Source organism: Nannobrachium achirus (assembly GCF_963921795.1).
Source record: "Nannobrachium achirus genome assembly, chromosome: 14".
NCBI lineage: Eukaryota > Metazoa > Chordata > Actinopteri > Myctophiformes > Myctophidae > Nannobrachium > Nannobrachium achirus.
Window position 1 is genome coordinate 8286716 of NC_137821.1, and position 21711 is coordinate 8308426.

The 21711-nt window shown below is 41.7% G+C and overlaps 2 protein-coding genes across 3 annotated transcripts in view; one reads left to right on the forward strand and one right to left on the reverse strand.

Moving 5' to 3' along the window:
- focad (focadhesin) overlaps positions 1-21711 on the forward strand; it is a 157637-nt gene that overhangs the window by 61122 nt on the left and 74804 nt on the right. The gene's annotated exons all lie outside the window — the stretch shown is intronic.
- LOC308298539 (uncharacterized protein) lies at positions 16021-20062 on the reverse strand. 2 transcript variants are annotated; one of them, XM_080742166.1, is made up of 4 exons: positions 19908-20062; positions 18751-19032; positions 17097-17354; positions 16021-16528 (listed from the first exon to the last, which is right to left on the reverse strand). In XM_080742166.1, the coding sequence occupies exons 2-4, from the start codon at positions 18999-19001 to the stop codon at positions 16066-16068; spliced, it is 972 nt and encodes a 323-aa protein (XP_080598292.1). In that variant the 5' UTR covers positions 19002-19032; positions 19908-20062; the 3' UTR covers positions 16021-16065. The 2 variants fall into 2 exon arrangements, with proteins under 2 accessions (XP_080598292.1, XP_080598291.1); XM_080742165.1 differs by having other exon boundaries at positions 18751-19042; positions 19908-20061.

Here is a 21711-nt window from a genome sequence, read left to right on the forward strand (position 1 = left end):
CTTTCTCTGACCCAGCAACACACGGGATCTAGCACCAGTAAATAGGACGTTCGCAAGATTTGTGGTCAGATGCTGGCGCCAAAAAATCTTTGCCGTAGTATGGCACTCACCAAATATTCGAATATTCGAATATCAAAGTCACTATTCGTCGTTGTTCACCGAAGTCGAATATTCGCGTATTTTTTATTTTTTTATTTTATAGTTTTCTCTTTAGAAAAATCTATATTTTAAAAAGCTTGGCTAGATAGAAAATCATAAGAATGGGTTGTAATGCTCCTGGTGGATGAATTTGTTAATGCTCTTTACCAGGGGTTCTCAAACCTTTTTAGGCCGTGACCACCAAAATAAACATATTTGAACTGGGGACACTTGGAATTGTAGGTTCCGCAGATAAATATTGTGAAAATAGCAGATCTACATGCTCACAATGCCTCGCAGCGCGAGGCGTTGTGAGCATGTAGATCGGCTATTTTCACAATGTTCGCCTCTTGCTTACTTACTATTTGACAGTTTGGCCAGTCATGTCGACTATTCGAATACTTTGAGGTCGAATAATTCGAATACTAAAAATCACTATTCGTGAATGCCCTATGCCGCAGACATAAAAAGGTAGACGCCTCCTCCCGCTCGGGCGTTTGTATTCGAGGGAGGGGCAACATGGAAGGAAAGCCATTACTGCATCAAAAGTAATCCACAAACTATGCTATGAAAACTGGTCAAACCTTGGCCAATTTGTCCATTACTTTAAGAAAGATGCCTGCAGCTCACAACACCTGTTCAACTGAGTCAAACTAAATTGAATACCGTAACCCCTACAAGTCCAGGGGCTTGTCAGGGTGGGGGTCCCCCAAGTGATTATTATGGGGGGTCCCCGCTCTCCAGTACTAAAGTGATCATTGGGTCCCACTAATGTTATTATTGTGGGGGGTCGCGGCCTGAAAAGGTTGAGAACGACCATAACAAAAGACAAAACAAAGTCACATACGATTGTGTCGCATTGCAGCAATTTTATTTAACTATAGTAGCAATATCAACAGTCTTTTGTTGATTTGTAGATAAAAACAATTCTGCCTTTTTTTCACATGTATGTACACCATTGCAATTATATTTAAAGTCCCGTACTTTTCTTTTATTCAAATGGCATTGAAGTCAAATGTAACCAATATAAACCAAATAAGAATATTTATCACATCTTGAAAATCAAACAAAGCAAAGAACAAGCAGTTAATAACCTAAGTAATTGTACCGAAAATAACCAGCTTCATTTAACTAGTTCTACTGAGAAATAACCCAGCTTCATTTAACTAGTTCTACTGAGAAATAACCCAGCTTCATTTAACTAGTTCTACTGAGAGATAACCCAGCTTCATTTAACTAGTTCTACTGAGAAATAACCCAGCTTCATTTAACTAGTTCTACTGAGAAATAACCCAGCTTCATTTAACTAGTTCTACTGAGAGATAACCCAGCTTTATTTAACTAGTTCTACTGAGAGATAACCCAGCTTCATTTAACTAGTTCTACTGAGAAATAACCCAGCTTCATTTAACTAGTTCTACTGAGAGATAACCCAGCTTCATTTAACTAGTTCTACTGAGAAATAACCCAGCTTCATTTAACTAGTTCTACTGAGAAATAACCAGCTTCATTTAACTAGTTCTACTGAGAAATAAACAACTTCATTTAACTAGTTCTACTGAGAAATAAACAACTTCATTTAACTAGTTCTACTGAGAAATAAACAACTTCATTTAACTAGTTCTACTGAGAAATAACCCAGCTTCATTTAACTAGTTCTACTGAGAAATAACCCAGCTTCATTTAACTAGTTCTACTGAGAAATAACCCAACTTCATTTAACTAGTTCTACTGAGAGATAACCCAGCTTCATTTAACTAGTTCTACTGAGAAATAACCCAGCTTCATTTAACTAGTTCTACTGAGAAATAACCCAGCTTCATTTAACTAGTTCTACTGAGAAATAACCCAGCTTCATTTAACTAGTTCTACTGAGAAATAACCCAGCTTCATTTCACTAGTTCTACAGAGAAATAACCCAGCTTCATTTAACTAGTTCTACTGAGAAATAACCCAGCTTCATTTCACTAGTTCTACAGAGAAATAACCCAGCTTCATTCAACTAGTTCTACTGAGAAATAACCCAGCTTCATTTAACTAGTTCTACTGAGAAATAACCCAGCTTCATTCAACTAGTTCTACTGAGAAATAACACAGCTTCATTTAACTAGTTCTACTGAGAAATAACCCAGCTTCATTTAACTAGTTCTACTGAGAAATAACCCAGCTTCATTTAACTAGTTCTACTGAGAAATAACCAGCTTCATTTAACTAGTTCTACTGAGAAATAACCAGCTTCATTTAACTAGTTCTACTGAGAAATAACCCAGCTTCATTTAACTAGTTCTACTGAGAAATAACCCAGCTTCATTTAACTAGTTCTACTGAGAAATAACCCAGCTTCATTTAACTAGTTCTACTGAGAAATAACCCAGCTTCATTTAACTAGTTCTACTGAGAGATAACCCAGCTTCAATTAACTAGTTCTACTGAGAAATAACCCAGCTTCATTTAACTAGTTCTACTGAGAAATAACCCAGCTTCATTTAACTAGTTCTACTGAGAAATAACCAGCTTCATTTAACTAGTTCTACTGAGAGATAACCCAGCTTCATTTAACTAGTTCTACTGAGAGATAACCCAGCTTCATTTAACTAGTTCTACTGAGAGATAACCCAGCTTCATTTAACTAGTTCTACTGAGAAATAACCCAGCTTCATTTAACTAGTTCTACTGAGAAATAACCCAGCTTCATTTAACTAGTTCTACTGAGAGATAACCCAGCTTCATTTAACTAGTTCTACTGAGAGATAACCCAGCTTCATTTAACTAGTTCTACTGAGAAATAACCCAGCTTCATTTAACTAGTTCTACTGAGAGATAACCCAGCTTCATTTAACTAGTTCTACTGAGAAATAACCCAGCTTCATTTAACTAGTTCTACTGAGAGATAACCCAGCTTCATTTAACTAGTTCTACTGAGAAATAACCCAGCTTCATTTAACTAGTTCTACTGAGAAATAACCAGCTTCATTTAACTAGTTCTACTGAGAAATAACCAGCTTCATTTAACTAGTTCTACTGAGAAATAACCCAGCTTCATTTAACTAGTTCTACTGAGAAATAACCCAGCTTCATTTAACTAGTTCTACTGAGAAATAACCCAGCTTCATTTAACTAGTTCTACTGAGAAATAACCAGCTTCATTTAACTAGTTCTACTGAGAAATAACCAGCTTCATTTAACTAGTTCTACTGAGAAATAACCCAGCTTCATTTAACTAGTTCTACTGAGAAATAACCCAGCTTCAATTCAAATGTTCCATGTATTAATTTGTTCCAAGTATTAATTAATGTATTTACATGATTTTACCGGGCCACACATTATACATTTTACATAGTAATTAAAACAAGAAACTTAAAAAAAAATTAAGAATTTAAAATTCGTAAAAAAAAGTACATAATCATTAACGTAACATAAAATAAAATGAGATGAATTACCTTTTAAATGAGAAAATGGTGAACGATAAATGCACAATAACTTCTCCTACACAGATTTAAGAACGCAACACACATGAAACATGGTATTACAATGGAACAGATGGCCAGCTAACTGATACATTGTACCAACACACCAGCTAACTGATACATTGTAGCAACACACCAGCTAACTGATACATGGTGAACATGATGGTTTCAGCACACAACTCTTTCACACATCCAGTATCTAGAGTTAGAACACCATTGGTCGTCCCATCCTCTGGTAGGAGCGCCAGGCTGAGACCCATCATAATACTCAACACAGTCTTGTTCTGCATTAGGGTACTTGTTGCTTTCATGATGAGGCTCACCAGGGTACCAGTACCTGTAGAAGTAGGAACATATAATTATTACAATACTTTAACAAGGATGCTTTTTCACTCTAAATAATTTGTTTTTTTAATCATGACCTCATTTTATATTCAGTGATTTTCAAACTTCTTGTGTCCAAGGCACACCAGTATTCATATAGTCGATCTACAAGCTCACAACACGTCTCATCACTGTGTTTTTGAGTGGTGGTCACACTGTCTCCTCAGAGTGGCTTTCTCTGTGTCTGTTACTATCTATCTATCTATCTATCTATCTATCTATCTATCTATCTATCTATCTATCTATCTACCTACCTACCTACCTACCTACCTACCTACCTACCTACCTACCTACCTACCTACCTACCTACCTACCTACCTACCTACCTACCTACCTACCTATCTATCTATCTATCTATCTATCTATCTATCTATCTACCTACCTACCTACCTACCTACCTACCTACCTACCTACCTACCTACCTACCTACCTACCTACCTACCTACCTACCTATCTATCTATCTATCTATCTATCTATGTCCGTAGCATGAGCTGCAATACCGCTGGTGACCAAGTGGCACTGTTGCCACGCGAGCACACACACACACACACACACACACACACACACACACACACACACACACACACACACACACACACACACACACGGCCACACACACACACACACACACACACACACACACACACACACACACACACACGCGCGCGCACCACCGCTCACTTAAACTGTTTTAATAATGAATTAAATTTGAATTAATGAATAGATAGAAGAATTCTAACTAACTAACAACCAACACTATAGTGACTTGCAGACAATAGGGACACCAAAGTGAGTTGAGTACATCACTCCATCCTCTATGAGGAATGTCAGGTTGATTGTCAACAAGTTTTGGGCTCTTTGTCAGAAGGCTGACTAGGATGTCAGTAGATGTACGTGTATCCCCATTTAATTCATTACAATAACTTTACGAGGATGGTTTTTCATTTAATTCTTTTTGGTTTTTAACACTTCTAAGACGTCCCGTCCCCAGTTGTGTTAATTTTTACCCCCTGTGGAGTTAGTGACAAGTGCCCGTTAAGACGCTCATAGACGTCTTACATGGTTGCCATGGTTACTAGGGCAGTAACTGAACGTTCGGAGGTTTGAGAGTTACTTTGGCAATCGAAGTTCTAAATTAATGGGTTCAGTTTTTTATTGTTTTTAACACGAAAAATATCAGAATGTCATAGGCCTTTTCAGAATATCACAATAGCCTGCCCAGTGCCTGCTATGTCGTCTTACTGTGTTTACAACCAGTAAGACTCCCTAATCGGGAGATAAGCGACCGTAGGTCACTTATCTCCACAAATAGGGCAAAAATGTGTTTTTCCAAAATCTTCCTGAGCCATGTTGATGACATGAGTGTAGACATACTGTGTCGTGATTTTCGTGATTTTAGGGCAACAGCTGTAGGAGCAGTGTCCAAAAATGTGTTTTTAAAAATCGGCCTGAAGGTGGCGCTATATGGGACAGATTCATGTTGATGGGATGAGTGGAGACATGTTGTGTAGCAATTTGCGTGATTTTAGGGCCAAAACTGTAGGAGTAGTGGGCAAAAATGTGTTGTGAAAATCGGCCTGAAGGTGGCGCTAGAAGAGGGCCATGTGAGAAATGAGGGGTGGGGTCTCCGAGTTGCCTTGGCGGACGAATAGGTACCGGCCGCGGCTCTCCCGGACGCTCCTAGGCCGAGTTACGGCATTTTATGTGAGCTGCAGTGGAGGGGGTCCTCCACTGGGGGCGTCACCACTTTTGCATCCGTTCTGGAGCACCAGGAGTGGGTGGTCCCCAGGAATTCCCCGTGAGCAGCCCCGTTGGGGTGGTCATTTGGTAATTTTTGCACATGTGCTCATTTTTTACACTTGGGGGTCCCCGAGGGAGCTGGGGGTCCCTGGAGCTCCGGGGGTAGTTTGGCAGGTAAGGAGTGTGTGTGCAAAATCTGGCATGGATCGGGGCAACGGTTGCGGAGATATGAGCAGGGCAAAAGTGTGACGTCTGACGTGTGATGGACTGACTGACGGACGCACGGACACCTGGTGGAGCTTTCTGTAGTAAGTGCGACCTACGGTCGCAATAATGGGAAAGTCACACACGGATACACAGACACACTCCACAGTATTGTTCTCACGATACACTGTGTTATCTGTGTTATCGGTGCACAAGCACAACACCGGTTCGTTACCTGCACACCAATAACACTGTTAAAAAAATAAGAAAACCTCTCCGCTGCTCAGCTCTGCCCCGAGTGCAGCCGGCAGGCAGGCAGTGCAGTAGAGATGTGACGTTCACAAATGAATCGGCTCTTTCGAACGGGATTTTTGGAGCTGTGTGGAACACAAGCTCCCCTATACGTGGCGGTGTGTGTATCCGTGTCTGTCTGTCTGTGTGTGTGTCTGTCTGTATGTAGCCTCTGGTGTATGTAGCCTGAGTAGTACCCTGGGTGACCAGAGAGGTGCTGTTGAGTCTAGCCTGCCCTGAGCATCAACTGCAATACACACACACACACACACACACACACACACACACACACACACACACACACACACACACACACACACACACACACACACACACACACACAGCTCCACTTCGAACAGAGGTTCGATTTTTTAAATGAACGATGGGATCCTGTTCGCCGGTTACTGTTGTAACAGTGTTGTTGCTTTTTTACAAAGTTGAATTTTCAATATGGTAGGATGGTTGTTGACTTGTTGTAGCATTGGGTGCTACCTCAAGCTACTGAGTTCTCACAAGATGACAACGTACAATCAATGGAGGACAAGGGGGATTTGATGTAAAAAAAAAAGACTGGTCAAAGGTGCCTGTTTGTTGATATTTTGGTTTTAAACCCAATGCTTCAACACATCGACAAGACGTTGTGTTATGTAAGCATGTTAATATTACAATATGCGATGCGATATTATTCACGAGGAGCACAACTTAATATGCCTGCCTGGCTGCTTAGATATCTTTGTAGAGAGGCTTTTTGATTGATAACTGTATTAACAGTTTCCAAAAAAAGCACAGTAACACCATGATATATTATTACTAATAACACCTACTGGAAGCTTCGACCTGGGTGTGTTGAACAGGACAATTAGTGGTTGAAAACGTTATTACCGATAATACCGGTGCTAACACAGACTATATTTTCTGTGTTAATAATGTGAAACCGTGACAAGCCTTGTCCACAGTCGAGTCAGGTAGGGGTCATATTAGGGAATGAATGGCAGCTGCCACCATGACAAGGAGGAAGAAATCACCAGTGTAGAAATACTTCAAATTAACAGAGGATAAAAGAAAGGCGGTGTGTCAACAAGCACATTCCACTGTGGCACAACTAATCTGAGTGCTCATTTAACAAATGCAAGTATGAACGCTAATTAGAAGTATCGCCGCTGCGCACATATTAAAACCTGTTAACAGTCGACGGCCCACCCGTGGGGCCGCCAATCGTATGTTGACAAACGCAAGTGTGTACACAAGCGTGTGTGTCGCTTACATTGGCGTGTTATATACCATTTTAAAGCTACAAGTCTTGTGATTCGATTGTAGCATCGAAACACTCACACTACAACGCCGAAGTCTGATTTCACAAATACGTATTTACAGATACGAATATATACGTATATATATATCTGTAATTAATGTAATAAAAACCAAACAATCGGACCATCAAACCAGCGAACTGTACTGTACCTTTAACCAGCTACAATTCATTATAGAATCAGAAAGGAGCTACCTCTCCGGAGCTATTCGCCCCCCATAAGATTCTATAATGAATTGTAGCTGGTTAAGGGTACAGTACGTTCGCTGGCTCGATGGTCCGATTGTTTGGTTTTTATTACATTAATTAAAAATCGATTGTTCGTTGGTCCGTTCGGAAAACCCCCCCGAAGTTTGAATCCTTAAAACAAGGTTAGATTACAGCCCTATTGGTTACCAGGTTAATTGGTGCTGCTGCTGCCGCTGGTGAGTGAAAAAAAAAAAGTATTATACAGTATATATCCCATGATGGACCGCTGCCGCAAAGCACACCGACTTTCACTTCCTCGTTCATATCCATTAGTCTGGGCTCTGTGAAATGGCTGTATCTCTGTTCCTTTTCCCACATCGTTCGTTTGGTCAAAACAACGCCATGTTCTGTGGACTATAGACTATACATGCATACCCGCGCTCGATTTTTTCATCTCCTCGTGAAAAAAGACACGTGGACCGGCGTGAATGGAGGCAGCCGTGCGCAAAATGGGCATGCGGTGCATGCACGGAGCAATCTAAAATCAGGTAAACAGCATAGGTTTTAATATTGGCAGTTAATCGCCATTATGTATGGGTACCTCTGGCATCCATCGTGTTAATCATGACCTCAATGCTGTTCTCAGTGGTTTGGAAACTGTTCGTGTCCAAGTCACACTACAAGCTCACAACAATTTTAGCGATGAATACATCATCGCTAAAATTGTTGTGAGCTTGTAGATCGGCATTTTTTGATACTTTTGTAAATGTGTGGGGAAATTAAATGAATAGCCATTTACATTTGAGCCTAAAACAGGACGTTATGACACATTGAAAGTGATTAAAATATTGATTTTAAGGTATAGCATTTGCCTCTTTATTGAGAAAATGCACAAAGCACTGACTTTACAAAATTAATTAAAAAATAATTAATAACTGTTATGTTTGTATATGCTGTATATCAATAAAAATGTGTGGTTGACACCTGGATTCATGGTGCACCAGTTTGCCTCGACACACATAGATGTAGATTTACTGGACATAATGTCTTAGTAACGGTGAACAGGTTTGTATTTTAACATTTAAAATATTTAGAAAAATGCAGCCAAGAATGTGTACCAAAATTGGTTGAAATGAACAAAAGAATGAAGGTAAAAAGAAGATGATCAGTCTTACGTTGGTGTGGTCAGTGGTGTGCCGTCCACCCACTGGAACGATCCTTCTGTCTCTCTGTCGGTCAAACCCAGCCACACTCTCTTGTTGAAACTGGCAACAAGGTCCTGGACAGAAATGTTGATGGTTACTGTTGTACAAACTACAGTAGATTTGTGTCTCACAAAGTTTACAGCGCTGTTTCCCAAACACTGGGTTGAGACCCATTTGTGATTCACGAACATTTATTTTATGGGTCCCTAAATTTTTGTTTCCTTTCTATATATTTTAATTATTTCAAAACATTTTCCCAGACATCCCCCGAAAAAGCTAAGATTTACATTACTTTTCAAGAAATTCCATTAATTAGAAATCAAATGTTTAAGAAGGAGGTCTAGTGAAAATGACAGACGCACAGACGCGCGCGCACACACACACACACACACACACACACACACACACACACACACACACACACACACACACACACACACGCACACGCGCGCACACACGCACACACACGCGCACACACACGCGCACACACCTGTTTTTCTTTGCTCTTTATGACAATGAGGTCCGAGTTTTTGTCTGTACACCACAGTCTGCTCTGGTTCCAGGTTTTCGCCACAGTAGAGATGTAGTAACACAAACCACCACGGAATGTAAATCCATCTGATTCTAACAACAACAAAATAATGTTAGCCTCAGTCTTTTTTTCTTCCTTTTATCAGATTAATAACACGTGAGTAGCCCATTACTTTTTTCCTCCACTTGCACCAATTCATTCCTCCCCACAAATGTGTTGTTAGTGACCGACCGATAGACTTTTTTGTGATCCGATACAATACTGATTCTAGAGAGGGGGGCCATCACCGATACCGATACGATACTGATATATACATATATATAATACAGGCCTTTTACTCTTAACTCATTTAGTGCCACCCTTTCACCACTAGAGGGCGCCCAGTGGCCATAGAAAATCCCATAGAGATACTGGTATATGCAGAAGCCCTGCAGCCATGACTTGCCTGAACACTTTCCTTTGTGCATGTACAGGAAGAGGATGAAGTTAGCTTGAAGTTAGCTATTGGCTACCAAGCATTTTAGAAGCCTTATTTTCGTCAACTTAGCCATGATTAAACCTTGCACACCTCATGCATGGGAAAAAAACAGAGAAGAATGAGCTCTAAAAAATCCAATGCAATCCTGGATTGCATTGGAGTGGATTTGTGCAGTTTGTTCACAGCTTTCAAACAAAAAAATCCGATTGGAAATCCGTTCAGGCATTCTTGAGATAATCGCCATTATGTTTTACATGTTATGTAAACAAACATGGCTGCCCTGTATGTTAGATGGGGTTGTATGGGGGTGGAACATGCAAAATCGCGATTGAAATCATGTTCACTAGATTTGATGGGGTCCAAAAAAAAAAAATCAAAAAAATTTTTTTCAAAATTTTTTTTTTATTTTTTTATTTTTTTTTAATATCCCGAACTAGTTCGGGATAGGCACTCTGGGATGCGATAATATATCCCGAACTAATTCGGGATAGGCACTCAATGAGTTAATATGTGGATTGTGTAAAGATTTTGCTCCACTATGATTATGAAAAGGTACACTGACAGTCATACTACAGATTCATGTCTTTATTAAATAGCCACAGTCCTCCAATCTGCAGTGCTCTTACTGGACTGGAGTCTCATTTCTCTCCAAAAGCCCTTGAATATGATGGAATATGATTACTGTGATTATGGTAAGCTCACATTTAATATCTCACAGACCATACTTGGAACTTTCACTAGCTCCTAAAAAAGTTATATTGGTAATATATCGGTTATATCGGTCATATCGGTCGCATATCGGTTATATCGGTCATATCGGTCATATATCGGTGCATATCGTCGCATATCGGTGCATACCGATATGGCCATGGTTTTTGTTCCAAGATAGCGCCGCCCATGGCTGCTGTGGTGACTACGTGTTGCGTTCTGTTTGAATGCAAAAATGTAGTATGCCAAAGCAAATTCCTATGTGTATTACACAATGGTTAATAAAGAAATCTGAATCCAAAAAGGTCATACCAGCTTATGGTCACTAGTTGCCACTGCTGTTGAACCCTACTGGCTCACCTACCAGTGAGGAGCCTCCAACGGGGGGACGCAGCACCTCTGTCTAAGGGCCGATTCATACTCCACTTTTAGAGCTGAATTAATTTCCGTTCGGGGTGTCACAAAATCTTGGTGGCACCGAACAGCCAAATTAATGATGGTACCTGCCTTCCGAAGCTCTGAATGATGTCATATTGTAATTTGGACAGAGTCCAACTGAAATAAATTCAGCTCTAAAAGTGGAGTATGAATCGACCCTTACACCTCGTCCCCCCCCGCTGACAGGCGTCGCCCCCAGCCTATAGGAGTTATGTGTAGTGACAAATATCACCTCACCTTGCTGCCCTTCCACTAACCAACCCAAATGTGTTTATACTGTATAGACATTCAGCCAAAACAGGATGTACCCCATAGTGGATTTGAATCCCTAGACTCTGCAGTGGTGACCAGGTACAGTACAATCATTTATCCCTGTATCACCTGAGTGCGGACAAAATGATGAACAACGTGAAATAACAATGAAGAAAAACTGTGATGTCTCACTGACCACAACGTATCCTCTTGGCGTCTTCTTGTTCAGTCAGTTTCTTACAGCTATTCTGCAGCAGGTCAAAACGGTCCTGTAGTTGGTCTCGCTCTTTAGTCAGGTTGTTGGTCCTGGCCAGTAGTTGGTTGTAACTTTCCACTAGTAGTTCTCTTTCTACTCTGTTGGACTGATCTGTATGTGAACAATATTTACAAAGATCCTCTATTTAACAACGTAATCCTTATACCTAATGACCCCCCCCCCCCCTTCCTGTTTTAGCTCTACACTAAATATCTTCACTGAAAATTAGCCGATCTGCAAGCCCACAACAGGTTGCAACGACACGATTCTCCGTATCGTTCCAATTTTAGCCCAAAGACAGCGCCCCGTTGCCAACAAAGGGCATTTTGGTATTGCATCTGAAACGGCTTGGAATTAGAGACAGACAGAACGTGAAATGTATATATCCGAGTGGTTGTTTAGGCTAAAACCTGTATAAAACCGTGTTATGGACCTTTTGTATCTTTTGTATTTTGTATACATTTTTGGTCCAAAAAAACAGCAGGCAGATGATAATATTGTCCAAATAGCAATGTTACTATAACTAATTGCGACCGTCAGGTCGCAGTTTAGTATCAAAACCTCCACCGGCCGTCCGTCCGTCCGTCCGGCCGTCCGTCCGTCCGTCGGTCACACGTCACACGTCACACCTTTGCCCTGCTCATATCTCCGCATCAGTATGACATCACACTGCTTGGTGTGTGCCGTCAGGGTCATTTGTGTACGGTGTGATGTCATACTGATGTCAGCAGTGTGATGTCATACTGATGTCAGCAGCTATGTCTCTATATATGGAGTTATATGTTGTTCGTGTCCAAATATGGGGCTTGTGAGGTCAGACTTAGTGAGATTCGTCGGTTATCTCCATATATGGAGGGAGAACCAGCTTATGAGCCGATGAGTTGTGTCAGAGTCGAGATCCTGCTTGCATCTAATCTGTCGGTAGATAATGCCGGTCTTATATAAGGGTCATTTGTGTACGGTGTGATGTCATACTGATGTCAGCAGTGTGATGTCATACTGATGTTAGCAGCTATGTCTCTATATATGGAGTTATATGTTGTTCGTGTCCAAATATGGGGCTTGTGAGGTCAGACTTAGTGAGATTCGTCGGTTATCTCCATATATGGAGGGATGTGTTGGTTATCTCCATATCTGGAGATTCAACCTTCAACGATTTTGACATCTTGTTACTAATCTGTCGGTAGATAATGCCGGTCTTATATAAGGGTCATTTGTGTACGGTGTGATGTCATACTGATGTCAGCAGTGTGACAGGAGATAAGCGACCAACGGTCGCTTATCTCCCGATTAGGGAGTCTTACTGGTAATTAATGCTGCCGATATATATATTTTTTTTAATTAATCACAAATTAATAATTTTTTTGTACTTTTGATGATCTTTTTTAACTCTGTAATACTCTTATTAACATGGGAGTGGACAAATATGCCTGCTTTATGTGGGATTTGTTATTGATTAACATGGCAAAAATAAGACAAATATTGTCCGGCTAACGTTACTGCATTAGAATGCAAATGATTCAATAAATAAATACGTTAAAAACAATTACATAATAATAACAATTATACAATAGTCAAATGAATAAATACAATTAAATAAAAATAAAGCTGTGTGTTGATGGGCTCATTTTGACTAAACTACTAATAATATATTTCAGGAGGTTTCATAGTGTATTGAGGACAACACATAAGATCATCACCCTAGATAAAAAAATATATAAAACATTGTAATAAAAAATACAAGACTTACGGAGGTAGAGTGGTACAGCAACGCTGAGGAGAACTATAACGGCACAAAACAATCCAGCACCACCTCCAACCCGCTTGTACCGTCTTCTGTCTGGAGGACACACACACACACACACACACACACACACACACACACACACACACACACACACACACACACACACACACACACACACAGAGAGAGAGAGAGAATTGGAGGGAGTGAGATCAGTTAACATCTTTAAACTTCAAAAAGTTAAATTAAAGTAAAAAAATTTTTTTAGTTTTTTAGAAACTTCTCTCACCAGACTTCAGTATCTTCCTCAGGCGTGTGGCAACATCTTCATAGGTTGCATCATGGATCTGTTGGCCATCAAGCTGTTCATAAAGTCCATCTTCTGCATCATCAATATCATAATAGCTCTCATCGTCTTCCTCCTGGAGTGGATCTCTCTGCTGAGCTGCAGGCCTCACGTCAACATCATCATAGATTGTATCGTCGATGTCTTGGAGTTCGATGTTGACAGAATGTTGAGCCACAGCCATTTCTACCTTTATGATTTGAAAACTTCTTGCTGCTTTTTGACTGAAGACATCGTACCGTCACTGTCCTAAACGTAGACAGCGCTGTTACATTTACGTCACATGTGACAGCTCGTACTCTGTGCACCAATAAAAACAAACCACCTCTCTTTCACATGCACATGCACGCACGGCGCACGCGCGCGCACACACACGCACGCACGCACGCACGCACGCACGCACGCACGCACGCACGCACACACACACACACACACACACACACACACACACACACACACACACACACACACACACACACACACACACACACACACACACACACACACACACACACACACACACACACGCGCACACACACACACACACACACACTATATGTATATATATATACTTGTGGGGACATTACATAGACTTCCATTCATTTTTATGCAAGTCCTGTGGCCTTACCCTAACCTCTATCCCTAAACCTAACCTTAACCCTAACCCTAACCCTAACCCTAAACCTAACTTAACCCTAACCCTAAACCTAACCCTAACCGTTGTGGGGACCTACTATTTTGTCCCCGCACTGTCAGAGGTCCCCTGCAGGTGACACTGTGAACATGCGTTTAGTCCCCATAAGTATAGCTAGACAAACTCACGCGGACACACGCGCAAGCATAGCAGCATCACCTCTCCACTCTGTGGTTTTATAGCTCCCTTTTCTTATCTGATGGAATTCATCTAAGTTTCTAATAATAAATGTGGTGCTGTACTTACTGGTAAGAAGCTAGAAGTGACCACAGATTTCCTGTAGCAGCTTCATGATCTATGTAAACAACACCAACAAGTTTAATTAATGTTAAATAAGAAAAAAGAATGAATAAAAAAGGACTGATTAAATGAGGAGTCAACATAAGTTTAATAAAAAGATGTGTGAGTTGAATTAGAGAGAGAGAGAGAGAGAGAGAGAGAGAGAGAGAGAGAGAGAGAGAGAATTAGAGAAAGAGAGAGAGTTAGAGAGAGAGAGAGTTAGAGAGAGAGAGAGAGAGAGAGAGAGAGAAAGAGAGAGAGGGAGAGAGCGCGAGAGAGAGAGAGAGAGAGTTAGAGAGAGAGAGCGCGAGAGAGAGTTTTTTTTTTTTTTTTAAGATTTGTTTTTGGGCTTTTTATGCCTTTATTGATAGGACAGTAGACTGACAGGAAATGGGGAGAGAGATGGGGAATGACGTGGCAAAGATCATCCGGATCGGGAATCGAACCAGCGACGCCAGCAGGCATCATAGCCTAGTATATGGTATGCGCCTTGACCACCAGGCCAGCGGGCGCCCCAGTATTTTTTTTTAATTGTCTCCACCAGGCCAAAAGACTATAGACTATGCTTTGCACCCTGTCGGTCCTACAGCACGGTTTCAAGCTCTACAACAACTTGATTGATTGATTGAAGACTTTATTAGAAGTTTGCATAGGAAAAAGGTACAGTTTCATGACAGTACAGTTCAGGTAAACTAAAAGCTACACCCAAAAAAAGCCTACGGCTTGTTAAAATATGATTATTTTGGGGGTCACAGCCTGAAACGGTTGAGAACCACTGCTGTAGAGGACTTAGGTTCACTTGTCGTTATGTGGTTTATGGGTGGTTTGTTAGTTTCTACTCCCTCCTGTTGTGACTGAGTTTCTTGTGGTCCTAGTCTGCTCTTCTTTGTCTTCTCCTATGTTTCTGAGCGGCGCTAACCGCTCCTACACCTGGCTTTGTCCGTATGAATGTACAGTATGTCCGTCTCGTCCCGGTGTACGCCACTTATACATTCACTATTTTCCGCTATATTCGTGATCGCTATTCGACATACAAGAATGTCAAATAGCAAATGCACGCTCATAACCTGTCATGTTGTGAGCTTGTAGACAGCCAGCTATTTTCGCTGTCCAAACAGCGAAACATGCCCAAAATACGGATGCTAGGGTGGATGTGGCCTTTTTTAAAATCCCTTCATAGCAACGGATCCAACATTTTTAATATTCACTTATACCCTCGTAGTTTGTTTGTCAGTTCACATTATATTTTCTCAAAAACAATATTTTACAGAGCACAGAACTACCAGTGTAAAGAAAAAAAAATCATACTATATATATACTATATAGCACCACTCAAAATGTACTTCTGTAATTCTTTATTGCATGTTTTATGACAGCTACAGTATAGGAACAATTCCAACGTTATTTCTCTCACATCGAGAACAGCAGAAATCCGCTGAAGCTGTTGTGTTTAGCTCCGTTGTCAAACAGGCTGTGCTTCAGGGGGAGTCGCGTCTCCAGCACGTCGCCCTCCTCCAGGTGCAGAATCAGGGCGTTGGAGGCGTACAGGTGGCCGCCGTCTTTGTTCAGAATGCCCGAGTACAGAATCTGTTGGCCGTTCTTGTACAGGTACAGCCCCACCCAGTTTCCCGCGTGAGCGTTCATGCTCGTAAAGCGGACGTAGTAGACACCCCTGACGGGTGCCGTGAAGGCTCCCGTCAGCGGGCTGTAGGCCTTCCCCACGTTGGCGTTGACGTTCGGGTAGACCACGGCGCCGACGGCGTCCAGCGGGCCCACGGACCGCCCCAGGTCGGCCGAGAACGCCACCCGGGCCTTCCTCCGGCCCGCCGCCTCTTCCTCGAGGGCCGACAGCCGCATCTCCGTGGACGTCGTCCTGGTCGCCAGGGAGTAAGGTTATTATAGTAAACGAAAACTAACTAAAAAACGAAAACTAGAATGAAAAAAACATTTTAGTTAACTGAAATAAAACTAAAAACGAAGCTTTTTAAAAAAAAAAAAAACGAAAACTAACTGAAACTGTATTGTGTGTTTACACAACTAACTAAAATAAACTAAAATTATAGAGAAAATCTCCTTAGTTTTCGTCTTTTGTCTTTTGTGGAAATAAAAACACCAGTTGGTGAGGTCAAAGAGAGAAGTTGTATGTCCCAACATTCCTGCCACTCTCAACAATATGATGTTTTGTTGATTTTCTTTATCAGACAATACTTTTTCCGGAGCTTTTTTAATCTCACCCCTGACAAATACCCCATATTACGTAAAAGACTAAAACTCACACTAAAACTAATAAAAACTAGACTAAAACTAAGCATTTTCAAAAAAAAATAACAAAACTAGCAACCCCACTTGAAAAAACTAATTAAAACTAAACTGTAATTGAAAACAAAACCTCAAAACTAATAAAAATTAAAACTAATGGAAAAATCCAAAACTATTATAACCTTGCCAGCAGGGAGGCGATCTCGGACGCTTGCTCGGCGCTCTCGGCCTCCGCGGCAGCCAGCCTGGCCGCGAAGGCGGCGCGTTCTCCCTCGCCAGCGCTCAGCCTGGCCTCCGTGGCAGAGATGTTGCCCTGGTGCCTCTCGCTGGCGTGCTCCACGGACACCAGTCTGCTCCGCAGGGCCTCGTCGTGGTTCTTCAGCTCGCCCACCTCCCTCTCGCTGCACGACAGTCTGGTCTCCAGCACTGCGTTCGCTACCCTTTAGGATTAGGAATGTAATGGGTTAGGTGCCCTACACACTACAGGCGGTTGCCGTCGGGGCTGCCGCTAGGATCAGCGGTGGCCGCACCGCGGTGAGACACAAACACACTCGTTCAGTGATTAAACGCCGCGCGGTATTTCACAAAGATGAACACAATCCATCTCTCACCACCCGCGTACGCATGCACAAACGAGCACGCTCGCGGGGGATTTCACGCTCTCCTCACCGCTCTCCTCACCGCCCCAAAACTCCGCTGCGCGGCTGAAAAAGCCGCCCGCCTCTCATTGAAAATGAATTGCTAGGAGGCGGTGACCGCGGCTAGTGTGTAACCCCCCTTAAGACTACTAATTGATTGTTTTTGTTCAGAAAAATCTAAAAAACTGTCAACAGCAGGATAATCATTCTCAAGGAAAATGAAATGGTAAATAGTGAATTCATATAGTGCCTTTATCCAAGGCATTTTACAATGTACATTACATTCACACACACACACATTTATACACCGATGGCAGAGGAAACCACCGTTTCTAGGTGTAAGTATGTAGGAATACATAGGTGGCAAAGTTTTGAGGAGAATATAGTCTACAGAACTGCACTCTGTCGATGTGCCAACGTATGGCCTACCAGTACTTGAGCACCAGCAGAGCGCCATGAGGTGCACTCACCACTGGCATCACCACTGGCATCAACACTGGCATCACCACTGGCATCTCCACTGGCATCACCACTGGCATCAACACTGGCATCACCACTGGCGTTACATCACGACGTTGCCAGAAATGTTGGTCCCTGATCTGACCTACATACCTACCAGTGTTGTTTTTGACAGCAAATTTTGATTTAGTTTTAGTCATAAAATGTTATTTAGTTATAGTCATAATTTAGTCACCTGAAAAGTTTTAGTTTTAGTCTAGTTTTCGTTGACTGAATATCATAAGATTTTAGGTGACTAAATAAACAGTTGATTTAGTCAATTAAAATGTGTTTTGGCAGGCCTTGATGGTATCGTAATGACTGATTTTACACTTGGTTGCAATTTTCAGCACACAACACCGGAGAGCAACCAAACATAAAATGACTCTCTTCTCCACCAGTCCCTCCCCAACATTTTAGTCTAGTTTTTATTTTGTTGACGAAATTGTCAATATATTTATTCTTGGTTTTAGTCATCACAGCTTAGTTTTATTTAGTTTTCGTCAGTGAAAAAAAACACAATCGACAACATTTTTTCCTCATAGTTTTAGTCGACAAAATCAACACTGATACCTAGCTACCTACCTACATACGCAGCCGAACGCAGTACTTGCACACTCTGCTGGCGCATGTAAATGGTGAGAACTAATAGTGCTTTTTATTGCTGCTGGGAGCCCACAATATAATGAGTGGCCGATACCTCAGATCCTCCACCCTGCTCTTCATGCTCTGAAGCTCCGTCCTGGCGATGGTGAGCTCCGTCTTCTGCTCCACCAGAGCGTCTCTCAGGTGCCTCAGCTCCGCCCACACGTCTCCGGAGTTCCTTTCAGGAAGGCTGTCCGTCTGAGGCTGGGCCCCGGAGCAGCCACACAGACTGAGGAGCAGCAGCAGCAGCATCCCAGACACTGCTTCCACCTTCGTTCTGGGCGGGTGTGTGTGTGAGGAGCTCATCGTGTTGGGCAGCAGTTCTTAAAAACCTTTCCTGTCAAGGACTTGGAAAATAGATTCAACTTGAAAAATAACCATCAAATTCAAAACCAACGTGAAAAAGAATCGCGACACTCATTAGCCATGCGGGCCCCCATTTGGAAAGATATATGCCAAAGAGATGAATTCTACGTCTATAGCAGTGATTCCCAACCATTTTGATTTCGAGCACCCCCAGTTTGTAAATTTGCCAATTGCACCTATCATTTTATACATTATAATAACAATTCGATTTTCGGGCAAGTGATCATGACCTTTGGGCAAGTAAAATATGACCTGTACTTGGCCGACGGACAAGTGCCTCTGAGACCTTAGTTTAAAATCCCTGAAATTAGACGATTATGTAATAATCACGACAAACACAACAGCGTGTAGATAAGTCCCTTCTAACCTGAGGACCTGGGTTCCTGTCCCAACAGTCTGCACTGCTGAAGGGTCCTGGAGCAAGTAGGGTTGGGCCATATGGTGATAATTATCGTGGAGAAGATACAATGTCTCCACGATAAGCCTTTTCAGAGGTATCGTATATATCGTGATACAATTGGGGAGCCTTGTAGAAAATCCTGTTTAATCGTTAATACAGAGATTCATTGCAGAATTCAATTTAAACCTGCATTTTGATCTAAATCAGTAGTTCTCAAACTTTACAATGTCAAGGTCTCCATTTAACTCTGACTTACGGGTCCATTTGGTTTCATTTGTATACTGTCAGAGTTACATACTTGTAAAGTTCAATTTAGACCTCCCAAAAGGAGCCCAGAGAGTCTAGTTTTCGCGATAAAATCGTGTATCGTGAAACAGCTTGGGGAAAATATCATGATATTGTATCTTTCCATATGGCCCACCCCTAGGAGCAAGGCAATAACTCACCGTCCAAGCTCCCAAGGCGTGATGTGCTTGGGGAGGATGTCCAGTGAAGACACGACTCCTAGACAGGGTGCTACAGATGTAGTCTAGCTGTACACGGCTCGCTCTCGTTCTTTATTATACTGGCTCACTGTGTTGAGTCATTGAGAACCATAGCACATGTTTGCTGTGTGTGTGTGTGTGTGTGTGTGTGTGTGTGTGTGTGTGTGTGTGTGTGTGTGTGTGTGTGTGTGTGTGTGTGTGTGTGTGTGTGTGTGTGTGTGTGTGTGTGTGTGTGTGTCTGTTTACACAGTGCAGCTACGAGAGAGCTGTGATGCAATGCTGTCCTTTCCCATTCAGGGGCTGATAAAGGACTCTCTCCGTTATTGAGGGACACAAAAAGATCCCACTTTTCCCCCGCGCCAAGCGACGCTTTGAGAGCTTGTAGATCAACTGTTTTCATTATTTATTTGGGGGGGGGGGGGGGGCGAAAAGAGGAAATGTTTGAAAATGTTCTGCTATAATGAAATTCCCAAACTTGAGATGCCACATAGAAAGTAGTTAATAAATGAATGGTTGCAATACTATAAAAGGCCTATCTAAATCTAAAGACCGTCAATGCAGTAGTAAGTAATATGTTAGTTTTGTTTTGTGTTGTGTGTTGTGTTGTAGGACCTGCTGGTTGGATTGTCTCTTCTGTTACTGGAGGCCTAATACAGTTTAACCCATTATTGTGTATCAATATTTTATGCTTTAACCATTGAAAAATAGCAGATATACAAGCTCACAGCGCTGCACCGAGTGCAGTGCTGTGAGCTTGTAGATCTGCCTTTTTTGAAAAATCTTGTAAATTAGAATTTTGACCCGATTCTATAAGTGTCTTTTGAATCCTTCTAAGATTTTTTAAAAAGCTTATGTTTCTGTGTCAGCAATCTGGCTATAGCCATCGTCAAAGAAAAGGTCATTTTCACTTAACTGGAGCTCAGTTGGTCTGTTCTTGAGAGACTACTGTGTCAGTGGTTCTCAAACCTTTTCATGTGAAGGATGAAATGATATTTATTTGGCCACGGACCCGCATCTCAAAATATTTCGTTCCAGGGACCACCCAGAAGCAACATTTTAGTTACAAACGTTCGCTTTGAAAATACATATAGTCAAAGATTTGCACACATTTTCACGACTTAGCAGATCGCCGCGCTGTGAGCTTGTAGATCTGCTATTTTTCACTGGTTAAAGCATTCAATAATTCTAGGCCTAATACAGTTTAATGCAGTGTAATAGTAGTGTAAAGCAGTAGTAATGGTAGTGTCATTGTGTTTTGTTGTATTGTAGGAGCTTCCAGTGGAGGAGCTGCTGGTTGGAGTGTCTCTTCTGTTACTGTAATGCAGTGTAAAGCAGTAGTAATGGTAGTGTCATTGTGTTGTGTTGTATTGTAGGAGCTGCCAGTGGAGGAGTTGCTGGTTGGAGTGTCTCTTCTGTTACTGTAATACAGTGTAATGCAGTAGTAATGGTAGTGTCATTGTGTTGTATTGTAGGAGCTTCCAGTGGAGGAGTTGCTGGTTGGAGTGTCTCTTCTGTTACTGTAATACAGTGTAATACAGTGTAATGCAGTAGTAATAATATTGTATTGTGTTGTGTGTGTTGTGTTGTATTGTAGGAGCTGCCGGTGGAGGAGCTGCTGGTTGGAGTGTCTCTTCTGTTACTGTAATACAGTGTAATACAGTAGTAATGGTAGTGTCATTGTGTTGTATTGTAGGAGCTGCCAGTGGAGGAGTTGCTGGTTGGAGTGTCTCTTCTGTTACTGTAATACAGTGTAATACAGTGTAAT